The sequence below is a fragment of the Onychomys torridus genome, chromosome 14, assembly GCF_903995425.1.
Source record: "Onychomys torridus chromosome 14, mOncTor1.1, whole genome shotgun sequence".
In the NCBI taxonomy this organism is placed as follows: domain Eukaryota; kingdom Metazoa; phylum Chordata; class Mammalia; order Rodentia; family Cricetidae; genus Onychomys; species Onychomys torridus.
Genome location: NC_050456.1, coordinates 23,708,717 through 23,732,643, shown reverse-complemented (window position 1 = coordinate 23,732,643; position 23,927 = coordinate 23,708,717). Strand labels below are relative to the sequence as shown.

The 23,927-nt window shown below is 43.5% G+C and overlaps 1 protein-coding gene and 2 non-coding genes across 4 annotated transcripts; 1 reads left to right on the top strand and 2 right to left on the bottom strand.

Annotated features, from left to right (window-relative positions):
* Positions 1 to 353: 353 nt before the first annotated feature.
* LOC118595884 lies at positions 354 to 517 on the bottom strand. The gene has a single exon (XR_004946580.1). It is a non-coding gene; the product is annotated as a U1 spliceosomal RNA (small nuclear RNA).
* Positions 518 to 836: 319 nt separating this feature from the next.
* LOC118595849 (E2F associated phosphoprotein) lies at positions 837 to 23,884 on the top strand. 2 transcript variants are annotated; one of them, XM_036206669.1, is made up of 6 exons: positions 837 to 1,560; positions 6,461 to 6,642; positions 7,893 to 7,988; positions 14,049 to 14,166; positions 17,741 to 17,832; positions 23,362 to 23,423. In XM_036206669.1, exons 1-5 carry the CDS (start codon positions 1,487 to 1,489, stop codon positions 17,787 to 17,789), a joined length of 519 nt encoding a protein of 172 aa, XP_036062562.1. In that variant the 5' UTR covers positions 837 to 1,486; the 3' UTR covers positions 17,790 to 17,832; positions 23,362 to 23,423. The 2 variants fall into 2 exon arrangements, with proteins under 2 accessions (XP_036062562.1, XP_036062561.1); XM_036206668.1 differs by having other exon boundaries at positions 839 to 1,560; positions 17,719 to 17,832; positions 23,362 to 23,884.
* LOC118595872 lies at positions 18,225 to 18,335 on the bottom strand. The gene has a single exon (XR_004946572.1). It is a non-coding gene; the product is annotated as a U6 spliceosomal RNA (small nuclear RNA).
* Positions 23,885 to 23,927: the final 43 nt, after the last annotated feature.

The following is a 23,927-nucleotide window of genomic DNA, read 5'->3' as shown; positions in this document are numbered from 1 at the left end:
TTAGTTATTCTCAGCATTTTAACCGGTTGTGGATCTCTGCAGTAACCATTGCACCAACATGAAGCAGAGTCACATCAGTCACCCAGGAACTACTTACTGGGCAGACTCTTGCTCCTAGCGACATACTTCCACACACCTACAGACAGGATTAGTGAGATTCACTGGGCCACAACAAATGACGCCTATCTTCGGGCTTTTACTGCTGTGGCAAAACCCCACGACCAAAAGCAACTTAGAGAGAAAAAAAAACACATCATAATTCTCAGTTCACAAGTTACAGTCTGTTACTGGAGAACAGACAAAACGTTAGTGTAAACAACTAGTTTCAAATTCTGACTTTAAACTTTCAAGACCAGGGGAGAGCGCGAACGCAGTCCCCCACTACCACAAATTATGCAGTCGAGTTTCCCGCATTTGGGGAAATCGCAGGGGTCAGCACATCCGGAGTGCAATGGATAAGCCTCGCCCTGGGAAAACCACCTTCATGATCATGGTATCTCCCCTGCCAGGTAAGTATGAGTTGTTCTGCCCGGGCCCAGGCTCTCCATTATTATATACTTACTCAAAACTTACGGTCTTTTCTTTACCGTGCCTTCTTTCCCTCCCATTCTCTTCATCTAACAGTGCCCTCGAAAAACATCCTGGCTCTCATGTGAATCTTATTCATCTACGGCGTGGGAAGTCTACGTGCGGGTAACCGGCATCCTCTGCGTGCATGTCATTTACATGCACCACGCCTCTGTGGTGACGTGAACGCGAGCGTGGGCCCCTAAGTAAGACTCCGCCCGCTGAGGCTGGAGGACGCGGAGGGGCGGGGCCTGTTGTTGATGGAAGGTTAAGTCTGGAAACCAGAAGGGAGATGAAAACCTATCTTCCAGGTTCGAGGCCGCCCAGGGGCTCACAGGCTCTGGGCAAAAAAGAACTTCTAGCTCGTCGTTTCCGCCAGCGGGTGGAACTCATCCTCACAGGATTCAGCTCTAGGAGACTCACCCCTGTAATGCTTAAGTACTTATAGAAAATCGGTTTTTTTCCATGGTATTTTTCTGAGGTCTGTCATTTATTTGCACACAGTCACTAAGCCTAATAAAAACCTGGGGAGAAAGGCCAAAAGAACAACTTGGAAGAAAGAAAAAAGACTGGACGGTGGCGCACTACTGTAATCTCAGCGCTCCGCAGGCCAAGGTGGGCGGAGCGAAGGCAGCCTGGGCTACACGGCGAGTTTCAGGTCAGTGAGACCGTCTCAAAAACTAAAGCAACAACAACAAAAACCCATAAAAAGACAACTGCTGTTTCCAGCGGAAAAGTAAACGCGAAGAGCCGAGTTGGTCCCGCCCCTGCTTTGCGGCTTGGGAAGGCCTGCGCAGGCGCACCGGAAGGACTCGGGTTACGAGCGGAAGTCGAGTCTCCGGACGCTTTAGGGAAGGAACCCACGGAGTACACAGACGCCGGGACCGTCCGGGGTCCCCGTAGGCTCCCTTAGGCCGCCATGAACCGGCTCCAGGATGACTACGACCCCTACGCGGTGGAAGAACCGAGCGACGAGGAGCCGGCTCTGAGCAGGTGGGCCGCTGCCCCGCCGTGTCCGCCCGGCCTTGGCCGGGGCCGTTGTGCTCGCCGCGCCTGGGCGCAGCGTCGTCCGCTTCGCTTGTGGGAGCCTCGGGGTGCCTGGTGAGGCTGCTCAGTCTCTGGGGAGCCAGGATGGACAGCAGTGCGGGAAGAGGGATGCTCCGGAATTACGGGGGCCCCCGAGCGTAAATCCTCAGATGGAGCTTGTTCACTAGCCTTGGGACTGAAGGCAAGTCGGTTCTCGGCTTCGCATCTGCAGATGGAAACACGAGTGTGGAACTGGTGAGGGCCACGGGCCTTAGCATGAAGTACTCATCTGGAAGACTGTCAAATAGAGATAACGGAATACTGAACGCGAGTATTTTTGGGTTACGATAGAGACAAATACAAAATTCTTGTCTTCCATTGGGTTATCTTATAACGGGGAATGAAGTGTGTATCTTCGACGGCCAGCGTAGATGACCTCTGATAGGCATAGATGAAGTTCTGTGGTACTTTTGGAAAGAGTATATTTATCCTACTTGAGGGAACTTGGAGTGTTTTTACATACACACATCTATATCTTTCCCCCCCTTTTAAAAACCTTGCTGAGTATTAAACCCAGGATATTTTTATCTATATGTTGCATTTTTTTTTTTAATTTAAATTTTAGTTTTGAGACACGGTCTCATTGTGTAGCTCTGCCTGGCCTGGAACCCACTCTCCAGACCAGGTAGGTTGGCCTTGAATTCAGAGATCCACTTGCCTTTGCTTCCAAGTGCTGGTGTTAAAGGTGCGCGTGCACACGCGCACACACACACCAGGCTTGTTTACTCCTCTATTAACCTAGATTCTAGAACAGTGGTTCTCAACCTTCCTAATGCTGGGACCCTTTAATATGGCTGTTCATGTTGTGGTGACCCTCAACCATAAAATTATTTCGTTGCTTGTCGGGGTGCTCTGTGTTGTGTGGGTTGGTCAAAGAAAGAACGTCACTCCAAGATGAATTTTAGGCTTTCTGGCATCAGGGAGGAGCAGTTTCTATGAACTGAACCCTGAATAATTGTACAAAGATATATTTATTGATTGTTATACAGAAGTTCTTTTTTGAGTAAAACAAGTTCCCCATCCCGAAGCCCCTGATCTAAAATCATATGTCCTTCTGAAAAAAACATCACACATATGCCCCTTTAGTCCTTACTGTGTACTGTTTGCAGTACCCAATAATCCAAGGTATCTAGAGGTGCCAGGACCATCTTGTGACCAAAGTCATGCAAAGGCTCTAAAGCTCCTTTAGAAAGACAACTCTATAGGTAGCAGCAAACGCTCACTGTTTTCCACAATGATTTCTTCAAGGTCACAGTACTTCTAGAAAACAACTATTCATTTTGAAGTTTACCTTTGATACAATGAAAAACAACTATTTCATTCTAATAGTAGATACAATGATTCTACTAATTCTTCTTGCTACAGTTGCTACTTTATAATTTTGCTGTTATAAAGCATAATGTAAATATGTGTGTGCAGGATATCTGATATGTGACTCACAAGGGGGTCATGGACATGGGTTGAGAACCACTGCAGAAAATTAAGGCATGCCCGCTGGAAGATGGTTTAGTTTGTAATAGCATTTGCTGTGCAAGCCTGAGGACCTGAGTTCTAGCCCCTGAACTCATATAAAAAGCTGGATGTGTTAGTACTCTGTCTTTAATCCCAGCACTTCTGTGGTGAGATGGGAGGTGGAGACAAGTGGAGACAGATGCCATCAGAGGCTTGAGGACAGCTAACATGTAGAATACTGCCAGAAACAAGAAAGATCCTTCCTCCACAAGGCAAAAGTTTCTCTAAGTTGTCTTCTGCCTTCTCAGTGCGCTTGCACACATAACAACAGACATGATGTGAACACTAAAACCGTGAAGATACAGAACACGGTATTACAAGTATCCTGTTCACTGCCTGTAAGGATGCTGTTCTCCTTCCTCTCTGCTCTTGGTACTCATGTATCTCATGCTGGCCTCAGACTTCTGCAGTCTTCCTGCCTCTGGTTTAGTTGTGTGTCACCACATTAGTTCTTTTTTTCCTTCCTGTCTCCTACGTGCTGCAGGGTGTGCACCACTGTATCTAGCTCCCCTCTTGCTGCTGTTTTTATTTTTTATTTATTTATTTATTTATTTTTTTCCGAGACAGAGTTTCTCTTTGTAGCTCTGGCTGTCCTGGAACTTGCTCTGTAGACCAGGCTGGTCTTGAACTCAGAGATCTGCCTGCCTCTGCCTCCCCTGTGTGGGGATTAAAGTTGTGTGCCACCACCACCTGGCAAATAATGTGCGCTTCATATTTTGGTCAGACTAGAGTATAGGAACAGTCTTCTGGCCTGAGCAGTACTGGCCTTTTTGGATAGGGACATAGAGGGTAATTAGTAGTGGGCAGTAAGGTGGGAAAGATAAGTTGGAGCTACCTTGTGGAAGGCTATTTTGAATGCTGTGGTCAGAGAACTGGCTCCTGAGTTGGGTGGTGATGTGATGAGTATATCGTGCTGACCAATTTAAGGCATTTTCTTGGGAATAGATTCTGGTTAAAACCTTAGCCATTGTCAGGTGTGGTGGCACTTGCTTTTAATCCTGGCACTTGGGAGGCTCTGTAAGTTTAGGGCAGTCAGGCTGCACAGTGAAACCCTGTCTCAAACAGGCAAACAGACAAGCAACCCACCCATAGTCATCAGCAAAATTCACTGGAGTGAATTTCGTGTTTTTTTTTGTTTTTTTTTTTTTTTTTAATTAACTCTCTGGTGGAGCCTTGAAAAGCATTGTTCAGTAAAAAAACAAGTCAAGCTGGGCGGTGGTGGTTGGTATATCCTTTAGTCCCAGCACTCGAAAGGCAGAGGCAGGTGGATCTCTGTGAGTTCAAGGCCAGCGTGGTCTACAGAGCGAGTTCCAGGACAGCCAGGGCTACACAGAGAAACCCTGTCTCAACAACAACAACAACAACAACAACAACAACAACAACAACCAAAAAACAAAAAAAGAAAAAGAAAACAGAAGTCAGGAATATTCTGCTTATGAAAAATCTGCTGTTACTATTGATACAGCATCTCATGTATCCCAGACTAGTGACGTCTGATGCTCCTGCTTCCACTTCTCAAGTGCAGGGATTACAGACATCCACCATCACGTGTTTTGTGTGATGCTGGTGCTCAAACCCAGCCTTGTGCCTGCCAGGCAAGCCCTCTTCCACCTCAGTTACAAGCTCATCCTTGTGATCACGCATGTTCTTCATATTGTATTTAGAAAGGTCTTAGACATTGACAAGGGCTGGCTTTAAATCCATTGTGTAGCTGAGGATGCTCTTGAACTCTTCACCCTCTGGCCTCCTAGGTGCTGGGATTATAGGATCTCACCAACCTGACTTAATCCATTCAAATATGTTAAATAACTTTTTTTCCCTTAAATTTGTGTATGTGGGCATGTGGGTCCTAGGGATTGATTGTCATCAGACTTGGTGACAGGTACTTTACCTGCCGATGAGCTATCTTGCTGGCCCCAACTTAATTCATTTTTGTGGTTTTATTCCTCCTAATTTCTGACTTAATCTATTATAATTCTGTTGGTAGGAAACTAATCACAGAAGGCAGTATAAATTGACAGAAATTGTTTAGGAGAATTTGGAATGTAATGTAAGTTTCTTGGGGCAAGTGATATAGCTCAGTGGTAGAGCAGCTGCTTAGTGCGCATGAAGCCTTGGGCTCAGTTACTAGCACCAGGAAAAAAAAAACTATTTATCATTGTACATAGTTTTCTCCTTTTACAGTTTCTGGAGCACTGTGTCTTTTAAATTACAATATTTAATTGCTTTATAGTTTATGTTGATATGTTAACTGTATATTAATTGTATATATATTTTGTCTAAATAAAACTCTCAGTTCTGTGAAGTAAGCTTTATTTAGTTGATAGAATTATGACTTGGTACAAGTATTGGAAAGCATTATGATAATACAAATGTTGAAAAGAGGGATGGAAAGATGGCTCAGTGTTTAAGAGTATTGGCTGCCCTTCTAGAGGACCTGGGTTCGATTCCCAGTACTCACATGGCAGCTCATGACCATCTAACTGAAACTCCAGTTCTAGGGGATCCAATGCCCTTTTCTGGCTTCTGTGGGCACCAGGCAGCACAGTTGATGCATAGGTATACATAAGCAGAAACACCCCCCCACACACATACACACAGGAAAGAAGAAGCCAGGCAGTGGTGGTGCACACCTTTAATCCCAGCACTCAGGAGGCAGAGGCAGGTGGATCTCTGGATTTGAGGCCAGCCTGGTCTACAGATGAGTTGCAGGACTATATAGGAATCTTGTCTCGAAAAACCAAAAATAAACAAACACCCAACCAAACAACCAAATTTAAAAACAAACAAACAAACAAACAAAAAAAACAGAACAAACCCCCTGAAAATTGGAAGGATTAGCTGATCCATTGCCTATTAATGATCATTGCTATATGTAATGTGATAAGCATGTCAGATGTAAATTTGTAAATCTTGTATTTGCTGTTGAGCAGTAAGATGATAGAAGTGTTAAGTGATTTTGTTTTGTTTTGTGATGTTACACTTCAAACCCAGGGCCTTGCACATGCTACATGAGTGCCCTATCGCTGTGCCACATCCCAGCCCTGATTTCAATATTTTTAGTATTCGGGGTTGGAGAGATGGTTCAGCAGTTGCTCTTCCAGAGGTCAGTCCTGGGTTCAATTCCCAGCAACCATATGGTGCCTCACACAACCATCTATAGTGGGATCTGATGCTCTCTTCTGGCATAAAGGCATATGTGCAGATAAAGCTCTCATATACATAAAATAAATAAATAAGTAAATAAATAAAATTAAAAATATTTAATATTCCCTGTGCTTTCAATGTATGCTAGCTCTGAAGATGAAGTGGATGTGCTTTTACATGGAACTCCTGACCAAAAACGAAAACTCATCCGGGAATGTCTTACTGGAGAAAGTGAGTCATCTAGTGAAGACGAATTTGAAAAGGAAATGGAAGCTGAATTAAACTCTACCATAAAAACAATGGAGGATAAGCTATCCTCTATGGGGACAGGTAAGCTTTGAGCTCAGTTCTCATACATAGCCTGTAATGGATTGTGTTCTTTTGTGTCTCTCCATGTAGGTACTCAAGAATCACTGTGTGTTTGTGCATACATGTGCATGCGTGCATGGTGTGAAGTATATGAATGATGGGTGGTGATGGGGGATAAACCTGGGTCTTGTGTTTGCTAGGCAAATGTTCTACCACCAAGTTAAAGCCCAGCCTCTTAAAATTTTGAGACAGGGCCTGGCCAAGTTACTCAGTCTGGCCTTGAACTCACTGTAACCTACGTGAACCTTCTGCCTCTGCCTCCTGAGTAGCTGGTGGCAGATCTGCATGAACAGGTCTGATTAATACAGTACTTACTAAATGAAGGAATGAATGTGCTTGACAGTCTCTGCCAGAGTTTTTGCTAATGACTGAAATGTGTCATGTGTTATTAGAAAGATATTATTTAGTAGCAAGTACTTGTATTATTTCCTTTTGTAGTTTTTTAACACATGCCGGGCATAGTGGCACATGCCTTTAATCCCAGTACTCGGGAGGCAGAGCCAGGTGGATCTCTGAGTATGAGGCCAGCCTGGGCTACAGAGTGAGTTCCAGGACAGCCAGGACTACACAGAGAAACCACAACTCAAAAAAACTAAGAAAACCACAAGCATACAAAACATTTTTAGGGTTTGATGGCAGACTTAATGGCATGTCACTGCAAATTCCTGTCTCTTTGTAGTGAGTAATAAACATATTCCTTTTTTAACTCTTTATGTATAATTTACTTGACCCAAAAATTGGTTTGTGAAAGTAGGACTGGTAAGAACTGGTTTTCATGGTGGTATGTGTTATAACTTAAGAACTGAAAGATGTAATTGAAGCAGAGGAGAGTCAGGGACACAGGCATTAGAACACAAGCTGGAGAGAGGAAGTTTGTCCTTGGTCCATCGTCTTGTCTGAGGCCCCTTGAAGCAAGACATCTCTTTCCTATTCTCCACAGTATTTTGAATTAAAAGGTAGGAATACATTAATTGGATTTTTGGGGAGAAAGAATGATTTTCTCCTAATTTGGAAAACTCATCAAGGAGTAATTCCCTATATGTGCATAGGACACAGATACCACATAAGTCACTGGTATAAAAATATCGACATACAAATGAGATTGTGAATACATTAATACTATTTGAAGTGATGGGAGTATATGTGGAGACTTTTGTTTTCTTGGGGATCAGATGTGGTTTAGTTAGTAAACTTCACTTCTGGTTTGGTAGGCTCTTCCTCAGGAGTTGGGAGTGTTGGAGGAGTTACAGCAAAGTACTATGATGACATTTATTTTGATTCCGATTCTGAGGATGAAGACAAAGCGGGTGAGTACCTTTTTGTTTAGCAGTGTATTTTATGAATAACATCTGCCATAACAGTTACTTGATACTAGATTTTTCATCTGAGTTTTGTTTATTTTATTTTTTTAATCTTATGTTAATGGATGTTTGGCCTGCATGTATACCTGTGCCCCATGTGCATGCCTGGTGCCTTTGGAGGCCTGGAGAGGGTGTTAGATTCCCTGGAACTGGAGTTAGAGATGTTTGTGAGCCACTATGTGCGTGCTGGAAATCAAACCTGGGTCTTCTGGAACAGCAGCCAGTGCTCTTAACTGCTGAGCCATCTTTCCAGCTCTTCTATTTAAAGTTTATTTTTAAGGAGCTATAGACTAAGCCAGGTGTGGTGGCTACATCTTTAGTTCCAGCACTCAGGGAGGCAGAGGCAGGCCAGCCAGAGCTACACAGTAAGAACTGGTCTCAAAAGAAAAAAAAAAGAGAAAAATTGTACGTTGATGGAGGTGCAGAATTGGTTAGTAAGAGAGGCAGGGGGTGCAGATGTGTGCATTTACAACAGCGGTTCTCACCATGTGGGTTATGACCCCTTTCACAGGGGTTGTCTAAGACCATGAGAAAGCACATATTTCCAGTGTTCTTAGGAACTGAGACACTGCTCCTCTATCTGCCTTTAGGTAGTCTGCCCACATGCAGATACAACCACATATGAGTACCAACCCCTTCACTTACACCCCACACAAATACAGGTGTATTCCAGCAGGTTTGGTGCAGTAATGTACCCATCACACATATGTAGAGAGCAGCTAATGTGTTGAAAGCAGCAATATTGGAGGTAAAACTACACTTGATGAATCGTGATTACTGGGTAATGTAAAATTAACTAATGCAAGAAGAACAATCTGTACCATGGGAACTTTTATCTGGCTGCTGATCGGTCTTTTATATTCTGCTGTGGTTGATGTGAATACTGCCCCTATTAATAGTAACAGGTATGTAAACAAGCCACAAAAAACAGAGAATGGTAAATCATAGGAATTTTTTTTTTTTTTCTCCTGAGACAGGGCTTCTCTGCATAACATCTCTAGCTGTCCTGAAACTCACTTTGTAGACCGGGCTGGGCTTAACCTTACAGAGATCCACCTTTCTCTGCTTCCCAAGTGCTGGGATTAAAGGTGTGTGCCACTATGCCAGGCCAGTCATAGGAAATTTTAATGAACTGCATTGACTGAAATATGCTATGTATCATCTTTTGTCTTATAAAAGCTAATGTTATATATTGTTTTCAGTAGAAAACCATCCTATGACAATGGATTATGTATAGAAAAATGTTAAGAAACTATAGTGAGGATTTGTTTACAGTATGGTCTTACCTCAATAATTACAGCAGAAATTTAGAAATCATGATGTGTTATTTGTTGTGAAGTTCTATTAGCAACATCGATGAAGGTGAACAAACAAAAATGCCATTTTGATAGCGAGCCTCTGAGCTCTGCTGGTAAGGACACCAACTAATTTAGAAGCAAAGCCATGGACTCAGGAAAGTCAGACTTGCCAGGTGGTGGTGGCACACGGCTTTATTCCCAGCACTTGGGAGGCAGAGGCAGGCGGATCTCTGTGAGTTTGAGGCCAACCTGGTCTATAGAGCGAGATCCAGGATAGGCTCCAAAATTGACACTGGTGGCAAGTGCCATGAACAAAGTAGATCAGCCATTGAAGCTTCATATTTAGTGGCACTCAGACTCGCCACAGCTATGACATCTCACACCATTGCTGAGGATTTACTGTTGCCCGTGGCCAAAGACAGTGTTGAAGTTCTGATGGAGATGAGCTTGTTCCATGATTAATGCAGTGAGTGTCCTTAGATAAGGACACTGTCTGCAGAAGAATAGATGGCATGTCTGCTGATACTCTTGATCAGGTAATCCAGGAAATCAAATCTGCTCCACTCCATTATTTACTATCCAGCTTGATGAATCCATGGACATTGCAAACTGTTCACAGTTACTGGTTTACATGAGGTCTATTAATGATGGCAACATTAAAGATGAGTTCCTTTTTTGCAAACCTCTTGAAGCAACAACCACTGCATGTGAAGTATTTGACACGCTTGGTTCACTTCTGAAAGCGGAAGATTTCTTGAGAAAAGGCTTGTGGCACAGACGGTGCTCCAGCTCTGCTAGGATGTCGTCGATCTGGACCTCAGTGTGGCGCTCAGTGAGGCACCAAAGTCATCGGGCCTCACTGTGATTCACGGGCAGATATTAGCAGCGACCGTGCTGCCACAAGCGTTACAAGAAGTCATGGAAAACGTCGTAAGCTCTGTCAGTTTGTCGGTGTGAGAGCACTTTAAACAGTCACTGTTTGTACACTGCAGCCAGTTGGATACTCCCAACAAAGCTCTGCTAGTTCACACTAAAGTGTGATGGTTGTCCAGACGAAAAGTTTTAAAACGTGTTTTTGAGCATCGTGATGAACTCAATTTTTTTAGACTTATTTCCTTATGTATTTTATGTACATGAATGCTCTGTCTTCATGCACACCAGAAGAGGAGGGCATCAGATCACGTTACAGATGGTTGTGAGCCACCATGTGGGTGCTGGGAATTGAACTCTGGACTTCTGGAAGAGCAGCTAATGCTCTTAACCGCTAAGCCACCTCTCCAGCCCCCTCAGAAAGCAAGACCACAGTTGGAAGCACTTTTCAGCGATGAAAATGAATTGCAGAAGACAACTTACTTGGTCAACATCTTTGCCATCTTGAATGAGTTAAATTTATCACTGCAAGGAACAAATACAGCATGCCTGGATTTATCTGAAAAGATCCGCTCATTCCAAATGAAAACTTCAGCTTTGGTAAAAAAAAAAAAAAGATGATAATAGAATTCACATGCTGCCTAGCTAAGCTGCCTTCTTGAGGAACATGACAGTGAACCAGACAGAAGGATTAGGATGATAGTTTCTGTGAAAGAGCACTTGCACATGCTAGCACATGAAATTTCATTGTATTTTCCAAATCTACCAGACATCCATTTGCCTCTGTCAGAAGCCCATTCACAGTCGGGTTGAAGGTGTTCCTGAGACAGCACAAGAGAATTCACTGAATTTAAACAGCCATGCCGTGAGAACTGACTTCTCTACGACACCATTAAGAATTCTGGAGTGTCTGCAATCATATCCTCTTTTCTCTGAGACTGAGTTGTACCTTCTTCCATTTCCAACACCATATCTTTGTGAAACAGGGTGTTCCAGCTTACTGGTTATCAAGTCTAAATACAGAAGACTCTGCTTGCAAAGACTGCCTTGAGAATTTCTGATCTTGTGAGAAAGAAGCAGTCTCAACCTTTGCACTGAGGTTGGCTTTTATATACACTGTCGCAAAATGTAGCAATGTCGTTTACGTTTACTGTTCTTATTTTAAGATTGTTTCCCTTGCTACACCTTTCTTCAAGACAAAATTTCGTTTATTTGTAATTAAAAATAAATATTCCACAATATATAATTACATATTGTTTTTGTAATTAATCACTGTGCTTTAATTATGTTCATTTTGTAGCTGCAAATACATCCTGCTTATCAGCTATTTACATTATTACTCATAACAGTAACAAAATTACAGTTATGAAGTAGCACCGAAAATAATTTTATGGTTGGGGGTCACCACAATATGAGGAATTGTATTAAAGGATCAAAGTATTAGGAAGGTTGAGAACCACTGGATTAAAGGCATGTGCCACCACATCTGGCTGGAAATATATATATACACATATATATTATATTTATGTATCAATGCATACATGTTTAGATACATCACACATACATGTGTATATATAAATATGTGTATGGATGTGTGTGTATACATACATACACACACACACACACACATATATATATATATATATATATATATATATATAAAAAACATTTTTTTCTCTCCATTTTCTTTTTTTTTTTTTTGTGGGGGAGAGGGGGATTTTTTGAGATAGGGTTTCTCTGTGTAGTTTTGGAGCCTGTCCTGGAACTCACTCTGTAGACTAGGCTGATCTTTAATTCAGATATTCCCTTCAGGGGCGTGTGCCACCTCTTAGGTTTTTATATTGACCTCCACCTATTTGTTCCATATATTAGGCTGGCCTCCAACTCACAGAGGTCCAGCTGCCTCTGTCCTGCCCTACTACCCTCCACCCCACAGTGATGGGATTAAAGGACCACACTCGCCCTAAAAGCATAGTTTTAGAAGTCTGCTTTTTTGTTTTGTTTTATGTACTTTGGGTCCTCAAGAATGTTAGTCAAGGGGCTAGAGTAGTGATTGTAATCCACAGGTTGAGAAACGCTGGGCTAGAGAGATGGTCCAGAGGTTAAGAGCACTCCCTGTTCTTGTAGGGGGCCTGGGTTCAGTTCCCAGCACTAATATTGCACCTCACAGCTGTCCATAACTCCAGTTCCAGAGGACCTGGGGGCCCTTTTTGGCCTCAGCAAGCATTAGGCATTCATGGAGTATATTTGTATACATTCAGGCAAAACACTCATACATAAAATAAAAAGCAATAAACCTTAAAAGAATTACCATTTCGGTTTTAAATATTTTTGTTCTGATTTTAGTATTTATTTGAGAGATGGTCTCAGAGTGTAGCCCCATGTGACCTAGAATTCACTATGCAGCCCGGGCTGGCCTCAAATTCTTTATGTTTGAGAACTGTGTCGAGCTTATATATGAAGAGTAGTTTATAGGATTGCTTGCCTGGTGTACACAAAGCCCCAGATGTGATCCCCAGTAACTGGGTGCACACCTATAATCCTAGTATTTGGGAAGTGAAGGCAGGGGTCTCAGAAGTTTAGGATCATCTTAGGCTAAATAGTGAGTTTGAGGCCAGCTTAGGCTACACAAGGCCCAAAGCACATTCTGGCATTCTTTTTTATTTTTTAATTAAAAATTTTTTATGGCCTGGCCATGGTGGTGCCTGCCTTTAGTCCCAGCACTTGGGAGGCAGAGGCAGGTGGATCTCTGTGAGTTTGAGGCCAGCCTGGGCTACAGAGAAACTCTGTCCTGAAAAACCCAACCCAAACAAACAATATGTGTGTGTTTATGGGAGTTCATTCTGCAGCTCATGTGTGCTGTAGAGGACAGCCTGTGAGAGTCAGCTCTCTTCCACCAAGTGAGCCCAGGGATTGGACTCAGAGTGCCAGGCTTGATAGCAATTCATGATCCCACTGCCTCTGTCTCCAGGCACTGGGATCACAGACACGTGTCACCATGCCCAGTTAGTTTTAAATGGGTTTTCGAGACTGTGAATTTTCATTATTTGAACTTAGCCTTTTGGCCTCCTCTATCTTTTTAAGTTTTTTGAGTGTGTGTGGCCATCCCCCACCCCCACATTTCCCCAGAGTACTCTTGAGTAGAAGCAGCAGGAAATATTAGTTAGAAGGATAGAGGGGAGAGAAACAGATAGAAAACACAGGATAGCCTCGAGAGGGCCCGGATCCTAATCCATCAGGCCCTGACTGTCTCTGCCCTAGGGTTTTTAAAGAATGCCAGGGGGTAGAGCAAAGGACCTCCCCCCCCAGCACAGCCAGGTGCAGGACCATCTTAGACACCTGGTACCCAGGCCCATGGGCCAATCATCCTCTTTATGCACACCAGCTGGGTAAAGCTCCAACATTTGCGACATCCCTGGCTGTCCTGGAACTCACTCTCTAGACAAGGCTGGCCTTGAACTCACAAAGATTCACCTGCCTCTGCTTCAGGAGTGCTGGGATTAAAGGCGTGTCCCTCCTCTTTAATTTAGTGTCTTAATTGGGCAAAACTCTTATTTGAAGAATAGTTGTATTTTATTTAAATTTATGTAATGTTTTTTTGGGGTAGGGTTTTGTTTTTGTTGCCAGCGTGGCCTGGGACTCACTGTATAGTCCAGGCATGGCAGTTCTCCTGCCTCGACCTCCCGAGGGTTGGAATTGCTGGCTTTAGGCATCCTTTTAAAAGATAATATAAATAGAATAATTACATAGTATGGGAATTAGGATAGTCATTTTATATTAAAGAATTGTAAACTTTAAACATGATTCTGATCCATGGTCTCATCCTTTTAAAAATTAGCACATGTGACCAAGAAAAAGAAGAAGAAACAGCGCAGGATCCCAACAAATGATGAGCTGCTGTATGACCCTGAGAAAGACAACAGAGACCAAGCCTGGGTTGATGCACAGAGAAGGGGGTAAGAATTTAAATCTGTAATCTTTAGAAAAGAGTGCTTTTTCCCTGCTTTCATATTTTACTGTATTTGTATTTATTTTCACACAAACTTTCAAAAACAATTTGAGGACAAAAACTTGAATGGTTTATTTGAAAATAACCAGCAGATTTTAGTCAGGTAATTGATTATTTATTCATTTGTTTGTTTATTTATCTATCTAGTTATTTATTTGCAAGGCAGGGTTTGTCTGTCTAGCCCTGACTGTCCTGGAATTCCCACTATGGACCAGGCTGGCCTTGAACTCAGATCCACCTGCCTCTGCCTGGGATTAAAGGTCTGCTCCAATACTACCTGGCTGAAGTTTTATTTATTTTTAAAATAGATTCTGATGTAGCCCCTGCTGCTTCAAAACTTAGTTGGGGCTGACCTTAAACTCCTGATCTTGCTGCCTCCACCTTCCAGATGCCCTCTGGAGTTAGAGGTTTGTGTCACCACAACAGTTAATTGTTGAGTTATTGATGGATCCAAACCGTCATAGTCAGTCTCTTCATTTAAGAATTGTTCTTGTGAGACAGGGTCTTGCTATGCAGCCCTGGCTGGCCTGGTACTCATTATGTATGTTGCTCTGTACAGCAATCCTGCCTCAACCTTGTAAGTGCTGGGATTATAGGTATGTGCCACCATGTCTGGCCTTCCCTCTTGCCATCACTCCATGGTACTAAGAATTGTTTGAACCTAGGCTCTTGAGCATACTGGGCAAGTCTTGAAGTATCACAGATCTCTATCCTTAATCTCCTTTTTGCTTTTTTTTTAAAGATTTTATTTATTTTATGTATATAAGTACTCTATCTGCATGTATGCCTTTATGCCAGAAGAGGGTATCAGATCCCACTGTCGATGGTTGTGAGCCATCTATCATGTGATGGTTGGGAATTGAACTCAGGACCTCTGGAAGAGCAGCCAGTGCTCTTAACCACTGAGCCATCTCTCCAGCCCTGGATTTTTGCCTTTTAAAACAAGGTCTCATTAAGTTGTTCAGGCTTGAAGTCACTCTGTAGCCCAGTGGCCTGGAACTTGCAGTCCTCCTGCGTCAGCTATATCAGAAGCAGGGATTATAGGCTTGACTATAAAACTAACTTTTCCCTAATAGACATGTTAATACTGTTTTTAAGTTTTTTTGTTTGTGGAGACAGGGTCTGTCCCAGACTGGCTTTGAAGTCTCAGGGATACTCTTGGCCTTCCAAATGCCAGGATTTTGAGTATGTACCACCAGGCTTATTTTGAGAACAGGGTTTTAGCATCTAAATTGTTAATTTTATTTTTTGATATCTTGGAACTCACTATGTAGACCAGGCTGGCCTTGAGTACACAGAGATCTTTCTACCTCTGCCTCCCCCCAATTTTTTTTTTTAAAGATTTATTTATTAATTATGTATACAGTGTTCTGCCAGCACGTGTCCCTACAGGCCAGAAGAGGGCACCAGATCTCATTACAAGTGGTTGTGAGCCACCATGTGGTTGATGGGAATTGAACTCAGAACCTCTGGACCTCTGGAAGAGCAGTTGGTACTCTTAACCACTGAGCCATCTCTCCAGCCCCTCCCAAATGTTTTTTGTTATTTTGTTTTTTAGTCTCAAATTCTGAGATTAAAAGTTTGCATCTCTTTGCAGGCCCAAGAGCAAAATGCTTTTTAGGCTCATCTGCATTGTAGCCTGTTCTTTTTATGGCTGAACAGTGCCATTGTATGTATATCTTGATTTTTTTATCCAGATGTCCACCGAAGGATGTCCTAAATACTTTTTGACTGTCATGAGTAGTGTTGGCAACACTGGTGTACAGATGTTTGTTTGAGTCCCTACTTCTGTGTTTTTGGTTACAAATCTAGGAGGAGCATTGCAGGATCACATGGTAATTTCTGTGTTTTAACTTTTTGTGTGCCTGTGTGTATGTGGTGCCGGAGATTGAATTTATGTTAGGCAGGTACTATGCTGCTGAGCTACACTCGGTGCTTAGGAGGCTGTGCTTCAGTCCAGATGGGGATGGCTGTCTGTTTTCCAGGTCTGGAGGGTTGGTGTTGCTGTGGGATCTCTGTACACACCCGTAGCTCCAGTTCTTTCCCTGTGTCCTTTCCTTCATCCGATATGCCTGTGCTGCTTTCTCTTGCTCCCCCTGCTGTTTACTTCCTGAAACTTCCTTTATTTTGTTTTGGGGTTAGGATTGCCGAGGAAGCAGTTTGTCCTGGGATTTACTGTGTAGCTCAGGCTGGCATTGGGAGCTTTGTTCTTCCTGCCTTAGCTTTCCAAATGTATTTTACTTTACATTTATTTTTTAAAATTTCTTCTTGCTGTGTGCATACGTGGCAAGGCATGCTTGTGGAGGTTGGAGGACAGCTTCTGGGAGTCAGCTCTGTTTCCATCATGTAAGTTCTCCAGGTTGAATCTGGTCATCATGCTAGTGGCAAGCACCTTTACCTGGTAAGCTGTCTTACCAGCTCCGCTATCTTCAGTTTTTGAAACAGTCTCTACTAAACCCAAAGTTCTGCTCGGCTGAGATCCAGGTATCTGCCTATCTCCATCCTGCTGTCCCTGAGAGCACTGTGCGGTGCCTCTGTGCCTGCTCTTTATGTGGGCTTTGGGCTCTTAGCTTAAACTTTGTACATCAGGTGCTTTACCAAGCATCTCCCCAGCGTGCCCTGCCCCTCCCCTCCGAGGCTGCTCTGGAGCTCACTGTACAAGTCCAGGTTGAATTTTTAATCTCCTGCTGTTGTCTCCCTAGTGTTAGGAATACAGGTGTGGGACACCTTGCCTGGCCAACGTAAGTTTTTTTTCAGACAGGGGACAGAGTTTCTCTGTATAGCTCTGGCTGACCTGGAACTCACACTGTAGCCCAGGCTGGCCTTGAACTCAGAGATCTGCCTGCCTCTGCCTCCTGAGTGCTGGAGTAAAAGGCCACCAGTGCCTGGCTTAAGTTTGTGACTACAAACGTAAAAATAGTTTCTTAGACTTTCCTTGTTTTTGGCCTCTTAAGTATCTTGAACCATGGCTAGGTGTGAGAAAGAGTTAGTTTCCTGTTAGAATTCACCTGAGATTTACTCACAATCACACTGATATTATGGGTTTTGGTTTGTTGTTAGGTTTGGTTTTTACGAGTTACGCATTGTAGTTCATACTGGCCTGCCTCTCCAAGATGTTTTAGACAGATCTCGTAGACCAGATCCCTAGAATTACCCATTTCTGGTGCTGGAGAGATGCTTATCGGTTAAGAGCACTTGTTCTTGCAGAGGACCTGAGTTTGGTTTCTAGTGCCCACATGGTAGCTCTCAGTTTCTGGAGATCCCATACCTTCTTCTGACCTCCCAGGGCACCAGGCATGCATGTAGTGCACTTAGCTACATGCAGATAAGACATTCATATACATAAAGAAAAATAAATAGATCAAAAATATAAATAATAATAATAAAGTAACTAGCCATTTCTCTGAGTACTGATTCTGTTTTCTGAACAGTGACATTAGAAACCAGGATTTGGTTGATTAATGTATTTTTCCTTCTCAAATTTATTTTTCTGTTTTAGTTATCATGCTTTTGGATTGCAGAGACCACATCAGAAACAACAGCCTGTTCCGAACAGTGATGCTGTTTTGAATTGCCCTGCCTGCATGACTACTCTGTGCCTTGATTGCCAAAGGTAAATATATCACATGCACCCAGACGAGCTTACCCCCACCCTCAGACAGACCTTTCCTCGAACCAAAACAGTTTGGTGGGCCTTTGTTTAAATCAGAAGTAGACTTTTTTTGCTGTTTATATAAACATTTATTTGACCAAAATGTAGAAAAGTAGTAACTGTAACGTACGGTAAAGTTGCAGGAATCTAAAGAACAGAGTGGGTTTCTAAAAGTTCATCTCTATGGTAGTGAGATGCTTAAAACAAAGGAATGAGAGCAGGGCAGGGGTGGTGTACCCCTTGATCCCAGTACTTGGGAGGCAGAGGCAGGAGGAGCTCTGTGAGTTAAAGGCCAGCCTGGTCTACAGAGCGAGTTCCAGGACAGCCAAGGCTACACAGAGAAACGTCTCAAAAAAAAAAAAAAAATTTTTTTTTTTTTTAATGTCATCCTTGCACAGGGGCATGCTCATTTTCTTTGTATTGTTTCAGTTTTAATATATGTGCCACTGAATTGAATCGAGCCCAAGGGTCAGTTTTTAAAAATAACAGTTTTTGCTGGGTGAGGGGGTATACACCTTTAATACCAGCATTTGGGAGGTGGAGCAGGTGGATCTCTGTTCTATGAGTTCAAGGACACCCAGATATATACAAAGAAACCCTGTCTTGAAAAGCCAACCAACCAAACAAACAAAAATGCTGCTATTAGTGTAATTATTCACTAATAGTAATTCAGACCTCTGCTGGTCTATAATCCCAGTACTTGCTGGCTGAAACAGGATGATTGCTATAGGATCAAGACTACTCTCAGCTACAAAGTGAGGACCTGCCTCAAAAAACAAGAATGGGCTGGAGAGATGACTCACTGGTTAAGAACATTTGTTGTGGGCTCAGAGGTTAAGGGCACTGGCTGCTCTTCCAGAGGTCCTGAGTTCAATTCCCGGCAAACATGGTGACCCACAACTATCTATAATGAGATCTGGTGCCCTCTTCTGGCATGCTGGCATACATGCTGGCAGAACACTGAATACACAATAAATAGACACATCTTGAAGAACTCAGGTTTGGTTCTCAGCACCCAGTGGGCAGCTCAGGGGATCCAGCACCCTCTTCTAACCTCTGCAAGCATCAGACATGCATGTGGTGTACATACATACAGGCAGAACAGTTGTATACATAAAAATACAATATATCTTTTTTTTTTTGAGACAGGGTCTCTCTCTCTGTTGTATATCCCTGACTGTCCTTTGGAACTTGCTTTGTACACCAGGCTGGCCTCGAACTCAGAGATCTGCCTGCCTCTGCTCCCCAAGTGCTGGAATTAAAAGTGTGCACCACCACTCCTGGCCTAATCTTTTTTCTTTTTTTCTTTATATTTCATGCCAACCACAGCTTCTCCTTCCTCCTCTCCTCCTGTCCCCTCCCCCACCCTTCTTCTACCCCCTCCCCATCACTCCTCCTCCATCTCCATTCAGAAAGGGGCAGGCCTCCTATGGGAGTCAACAAAGCATGGTACATCAAGTTGAGGCAGGACCAAGCTCCTCCCCCCTGCATCAAGGTTGGGTGAGGCAACCCACCATTGGGAATAAGTTCCAAAAAGCCAGCTCATGTACCAGGGACAGGTTCTGGTTCCACTGCTAGGGACCCCGTAAACACACCAAGCTACACAGCTGTCACCCACATGCAGAGGGCCTAGGTTGGTCCCATGCAGGCTCCCTAGTAGAGTTCGTGAGCTCCCATGAGCTCAGGTCAGCTGTCTGTGGGTTTTCCTGTCATGATTTTGACACCCCCTCCCCCACCCCCACTTATATAATCCCTCTTCCCTCTCTTCATCTGGACTCCTGGAGCTCAGCCCAGTGCTTGGCTGTGGATCTCTGAATCAGCTTCCATCAGTCACTGGATGAAAGGTCTATGATGACAATTAGGGTGGTCATCAATCTGATTAAAGGGGAAGGAAGGCCAGTTCATGCATCTTCTCCACTATTGCTCGGAGTCTTTTTTTTTTCTCAAGACAGGGTTTCTCTGTGTAGCTTTGCGCCTTTCCTGGAACTCACTCTGTAGCCCAGGCTGGCCTCAAACTCACAGAGATCCGCCTGCCTCTGCCTCCCGAGTGCTGGGATTAAAGGCCTGCGCCACCATCACTTGGCTTATTGCTAGGAGTCTTAACTGGGGTCATCCTTGTGGATTCCTGGGTGTTTCCCTGGCACCAGGTTTCTCCCTAACCTTATAATGGCCCTCTATCCAGATATCTCTTTCATTGCTCTCCCTCTCTGTCTCTCCCCCAACTCGGCCATCCCGATCCCTCATGTTCCCTTCCCTCCACAGCCCCCCTCCCTCAGTTTACCCAGGAGATCTCATCTATTTCCCCTTCCTAGGGTGATCCATGTGTTCCTCTTAGGGCCATCCTTGTTACCTAGCTTCTCTTGGGCCTAAATTTTTTTAAACAAAACAATATAAACCTCAAATAATTCAAGACAGAACATTAAATGTTTCTGATTTTAATTGAAATGTCAGCCACTGTCGAGAGGTATCATGGTCCTTATTTGCATTTTGTTTCCCTCCAATTTGATTTTAGACTTGAATCAGTTCAATATTTCTGCACATATGGAGATTTGAAGTGTGTTTTGTCGTTGTTTGTTTTGGAGACAGTCTCGCTATATAGACCAGGCAGGCCTCAAACTCTGGGCAGCCCTTTCTCATCTCCGATACACTGTGGTTCCTTACTGGCTCCTTCCTGTAAGAGTTCTCTAGAATTTGGTTCAAACTGCATAGAGCAGCACACATCTAAAACCACAGCATTTGGAAGGAGGAGAGGAAGAGCCTGATTTCTAAGCTTACTTCAGCTACATATCAAGTTCAAGTCCAGCTTGGATCGTATAGCAAGACCTTGTCTTGAAAAAAAATTAGGTTTGGTGAGATGGCCTAGATGATAAAGGTGTTGGTAAACCACCCAACCTGAGATCCACTCCAAGACCTATGTCGTGGGAGAAGAGAACTGGCTCTGAGCCCACACACATTCTGTGCTGTGTGCCCACCTCTCCAAACCCCATCTCCACAGATGCAGGGCTGGCATGGTGGTGCACACCTGCATCCCCGACCTGGAAGGCAAAGCATGAGGACCAGGAGTTAGATGCCAGCCTTAGTTACAGAGCTGGTCTGAGGCCAGCCCAGGTTATGTAAAGACCGGCCTCAAAAAACATAGCAGGGCGGTGGTGGCGTACACCTTTAATCCCAGCACTCAGGAGGCGGAGGCAGGTAAATCTCTGTGAGTTTGAGGCTAGCTTGGTCTACAAAGCGAGTTCCAGAACAGCCAGGACTGTTACACAGAGAAACCCTATCTCAAAAACTTAAAAAAAAAAAACCAAAAACCCCAAAACTTAATTAAACATTATCTATCAAGTTCCCAGCAACTTTTTTGTCTTCCTAAGTTGTTTGTTTATTTTTTGGTTTTTTCGAGACAGGGTTTCTCTGTGAAATAGTCCTGGCTGTCCTGGAACTCACTCTGTAGACCAGGCTAGCTTCAAACTCAAAGATCGGCCTGCCTAAAGGCATGTGCCGCCACCACCCGGCTATCTTCCTAAGTTTAAGAAACAAATTTAAAAATTATTCTAGAAATAATTATTTTTTTCTGAGATCAAAGTTGCTCCTTCCCCCTTATTTTTTAATTTTATTTTGTTCTTTCGAGACAGGGTTTCTCTGTGTAGGCGTGAGTCCCCACAGCCTGGCTTTCCCCCTTTATTTTTATTGTATGTGTACTGTTTTGCTTGTACATAGTCTGTGTGTTGTATGTGTGCAATGCCCACAGAGGCCAGAAGAGGGTGTCAGATCCCTTGGGACTGGAATTATAGATGGATGTAAGCTGCCATGTGAGTGGTGGGAATCGAACCCAGGAACTCTGGAAGAGCAGCCAGTGTTCTTAACAGCTGAGCCATCTTAAAGCAATAGAAAAAAAATGCTCAGGTGGCAGAGGCAGGTGGTGAAGGGACACTAGCCCATTCGAGCATGTGGCTCTGGCAGGCCTTGCCCTTTTGTATTTCCTCTGCCTAGCTAAAAACTGTTAGGTTACGTCCCTGAAGCTAGCCCCTAAGGACCATCCCCTTATTTGGTCACTTCCTCCTCCTGAGGCTGATTACCAAGGACCAGCTATCAAAGTACTGAAGTCCAGCAATCAGAAGCTTCCTTTGGCTCACCTAATTAATATGCCCAATCCAGATGTACCACTGCATCCCAGCCCACTCTAACATAAACCTCTCTCCTTTTAAACATCACACCTGCCTGAGGCAGAAAGCAGCCACTGTAACTTTTCTTCCCCACTTAAGAAAGGATCTCTCTGTGAAAATAGGTGTTTCTATGTGGTTTGTGCCTGATCTGGGGTCCGTGAGGGAGCCCCTGCTGTACGGTGGTCTCTTTCAGGTGGGCCTCTGAGCATTCCAGGCCAGCCAGGGAAACATTTGAGAACCTGTCTCAAAAGGAGAAAACAAATTTTAAAGGCTGCAGGGCTGGTGCCAGGCATAGTGGCACATGCCTTTGAGCCTGGTAATCAGGAGGCAGAAGCAGGCAGATCTCTGTGAGTATGAGACCAGCTTGGTTTACATATGGAGTTCCAGGCCAGTCAGGGCAACATAGTGAGACCCTGTCTAAAAAAAAATTCATTTTTTCAGTGCTGGAGATCAAACCTCAAGACTTTGGACATGCTTTACCATTGAACTATATTCCCAGCCCAGCAATATGTTTCCATTCATTCATTCGTTCATTCGTTCATTCATTTTCTGTCTGTCTGTCTATCTGTCTGTCTATCTATCTATCTATCTATCTATCTATCTATCTATCTATCTATCTATTTTTGAGGCAGGGTCTTTGTGTAGCCCTGGTTGTCCTAGAACTCACTATGTAGTAGTCAGTCCGCCTGTCCGTCCGTCCATCCATCCATCCATCCATCCATCCATCTGTCTATCTATCATATATTTATTTTTGAGGCAGAGTCTCTATGTATCCCTGGTTGTCCTAGAACTGTGTAGATCAGGCTGGCCATGAACTCAGAGACCCCTCTGTCTCTGTCTCCTTAGAGTGCTGGAATCTAAGGCATGTGCCACTATGCCCAACCTTATATTCCATTTAAGAAATATATTTCTCCATGGAATGACAGTGCATGTCTGCATTCTCATTACTTGAGAGGTTGAGACAGGAGGATTGTGAGTTCTAGGTTAGCTTTTGTAGGTCTATCTCAACAAAATAAGTAAATAAACGACTCAGGTTTTTTTGTTTGTTTGTTTTGTTTTGTTTTGTTTTGTTTTCCGAGACAGGGTTTCTCTGTGTTGTTTTGGTGCCTGTCCTGGAACTCACTCTGTAGACCAGGCTGGCCTCGAACTCACAGAGATTCGCCTGGCTCTGCCTCCTGAGTCCTGGGATTAAATGTGTGCACCACCACCGCCTAGCTGACTCTTTCAAATTTAATCCCCATCTTTATTTTGGTGGCTATTGATGTAGGTGTTCTCAAATGTGATCTAAAGTGACTACTATTAAATCCAAACTCTCCGTTCGTTCTCCTTCTAGGCATGAATCCTACAAGACTCAGTACAGAGCCATGTTTGTGATGAATTGTTCTGTCAACAGAGAGGAGGTTCTAAGATACAAGAATCCAGGAAACAGGAAGAAAAAGCGGGGTGCTAAGAAGATGAGGTCTAACACTGAAGGTCCCGTGGAGACAGACGTGGAGGAAATCTATCACCCTGTCATGTGCACAGAGTGTTCCACTGAAGTGGCAGTCTATGACAAAGATGAAGTTTTTCATTTCTTCAATGTTTTAGCAAGCCATTCTTGAACAGTGTGACAGGTAATTGACTTCCCGCACCGTATAAAGCAAATGTGGACTCCTGTTTTCCTCTTTCCTAGTCAAAACTTTCAGTGACATTGAGTCATTAAAACAGTATTTACCTGTATGAAAAGAATGGTTATCAACCTCTATTTCTTCTCCCTTTTTTCTTCTTAATTGTCTCATGATTATTCATTTCATTTTTGGTGCATCTTTGAAGACTTTGGGGTTCTTTATTTATTAAATTAGCTTCCTAGAATTAAATGGTTTTGGAGTATTTGTTTCTTAGTGTTTGGTCCATTTTCTA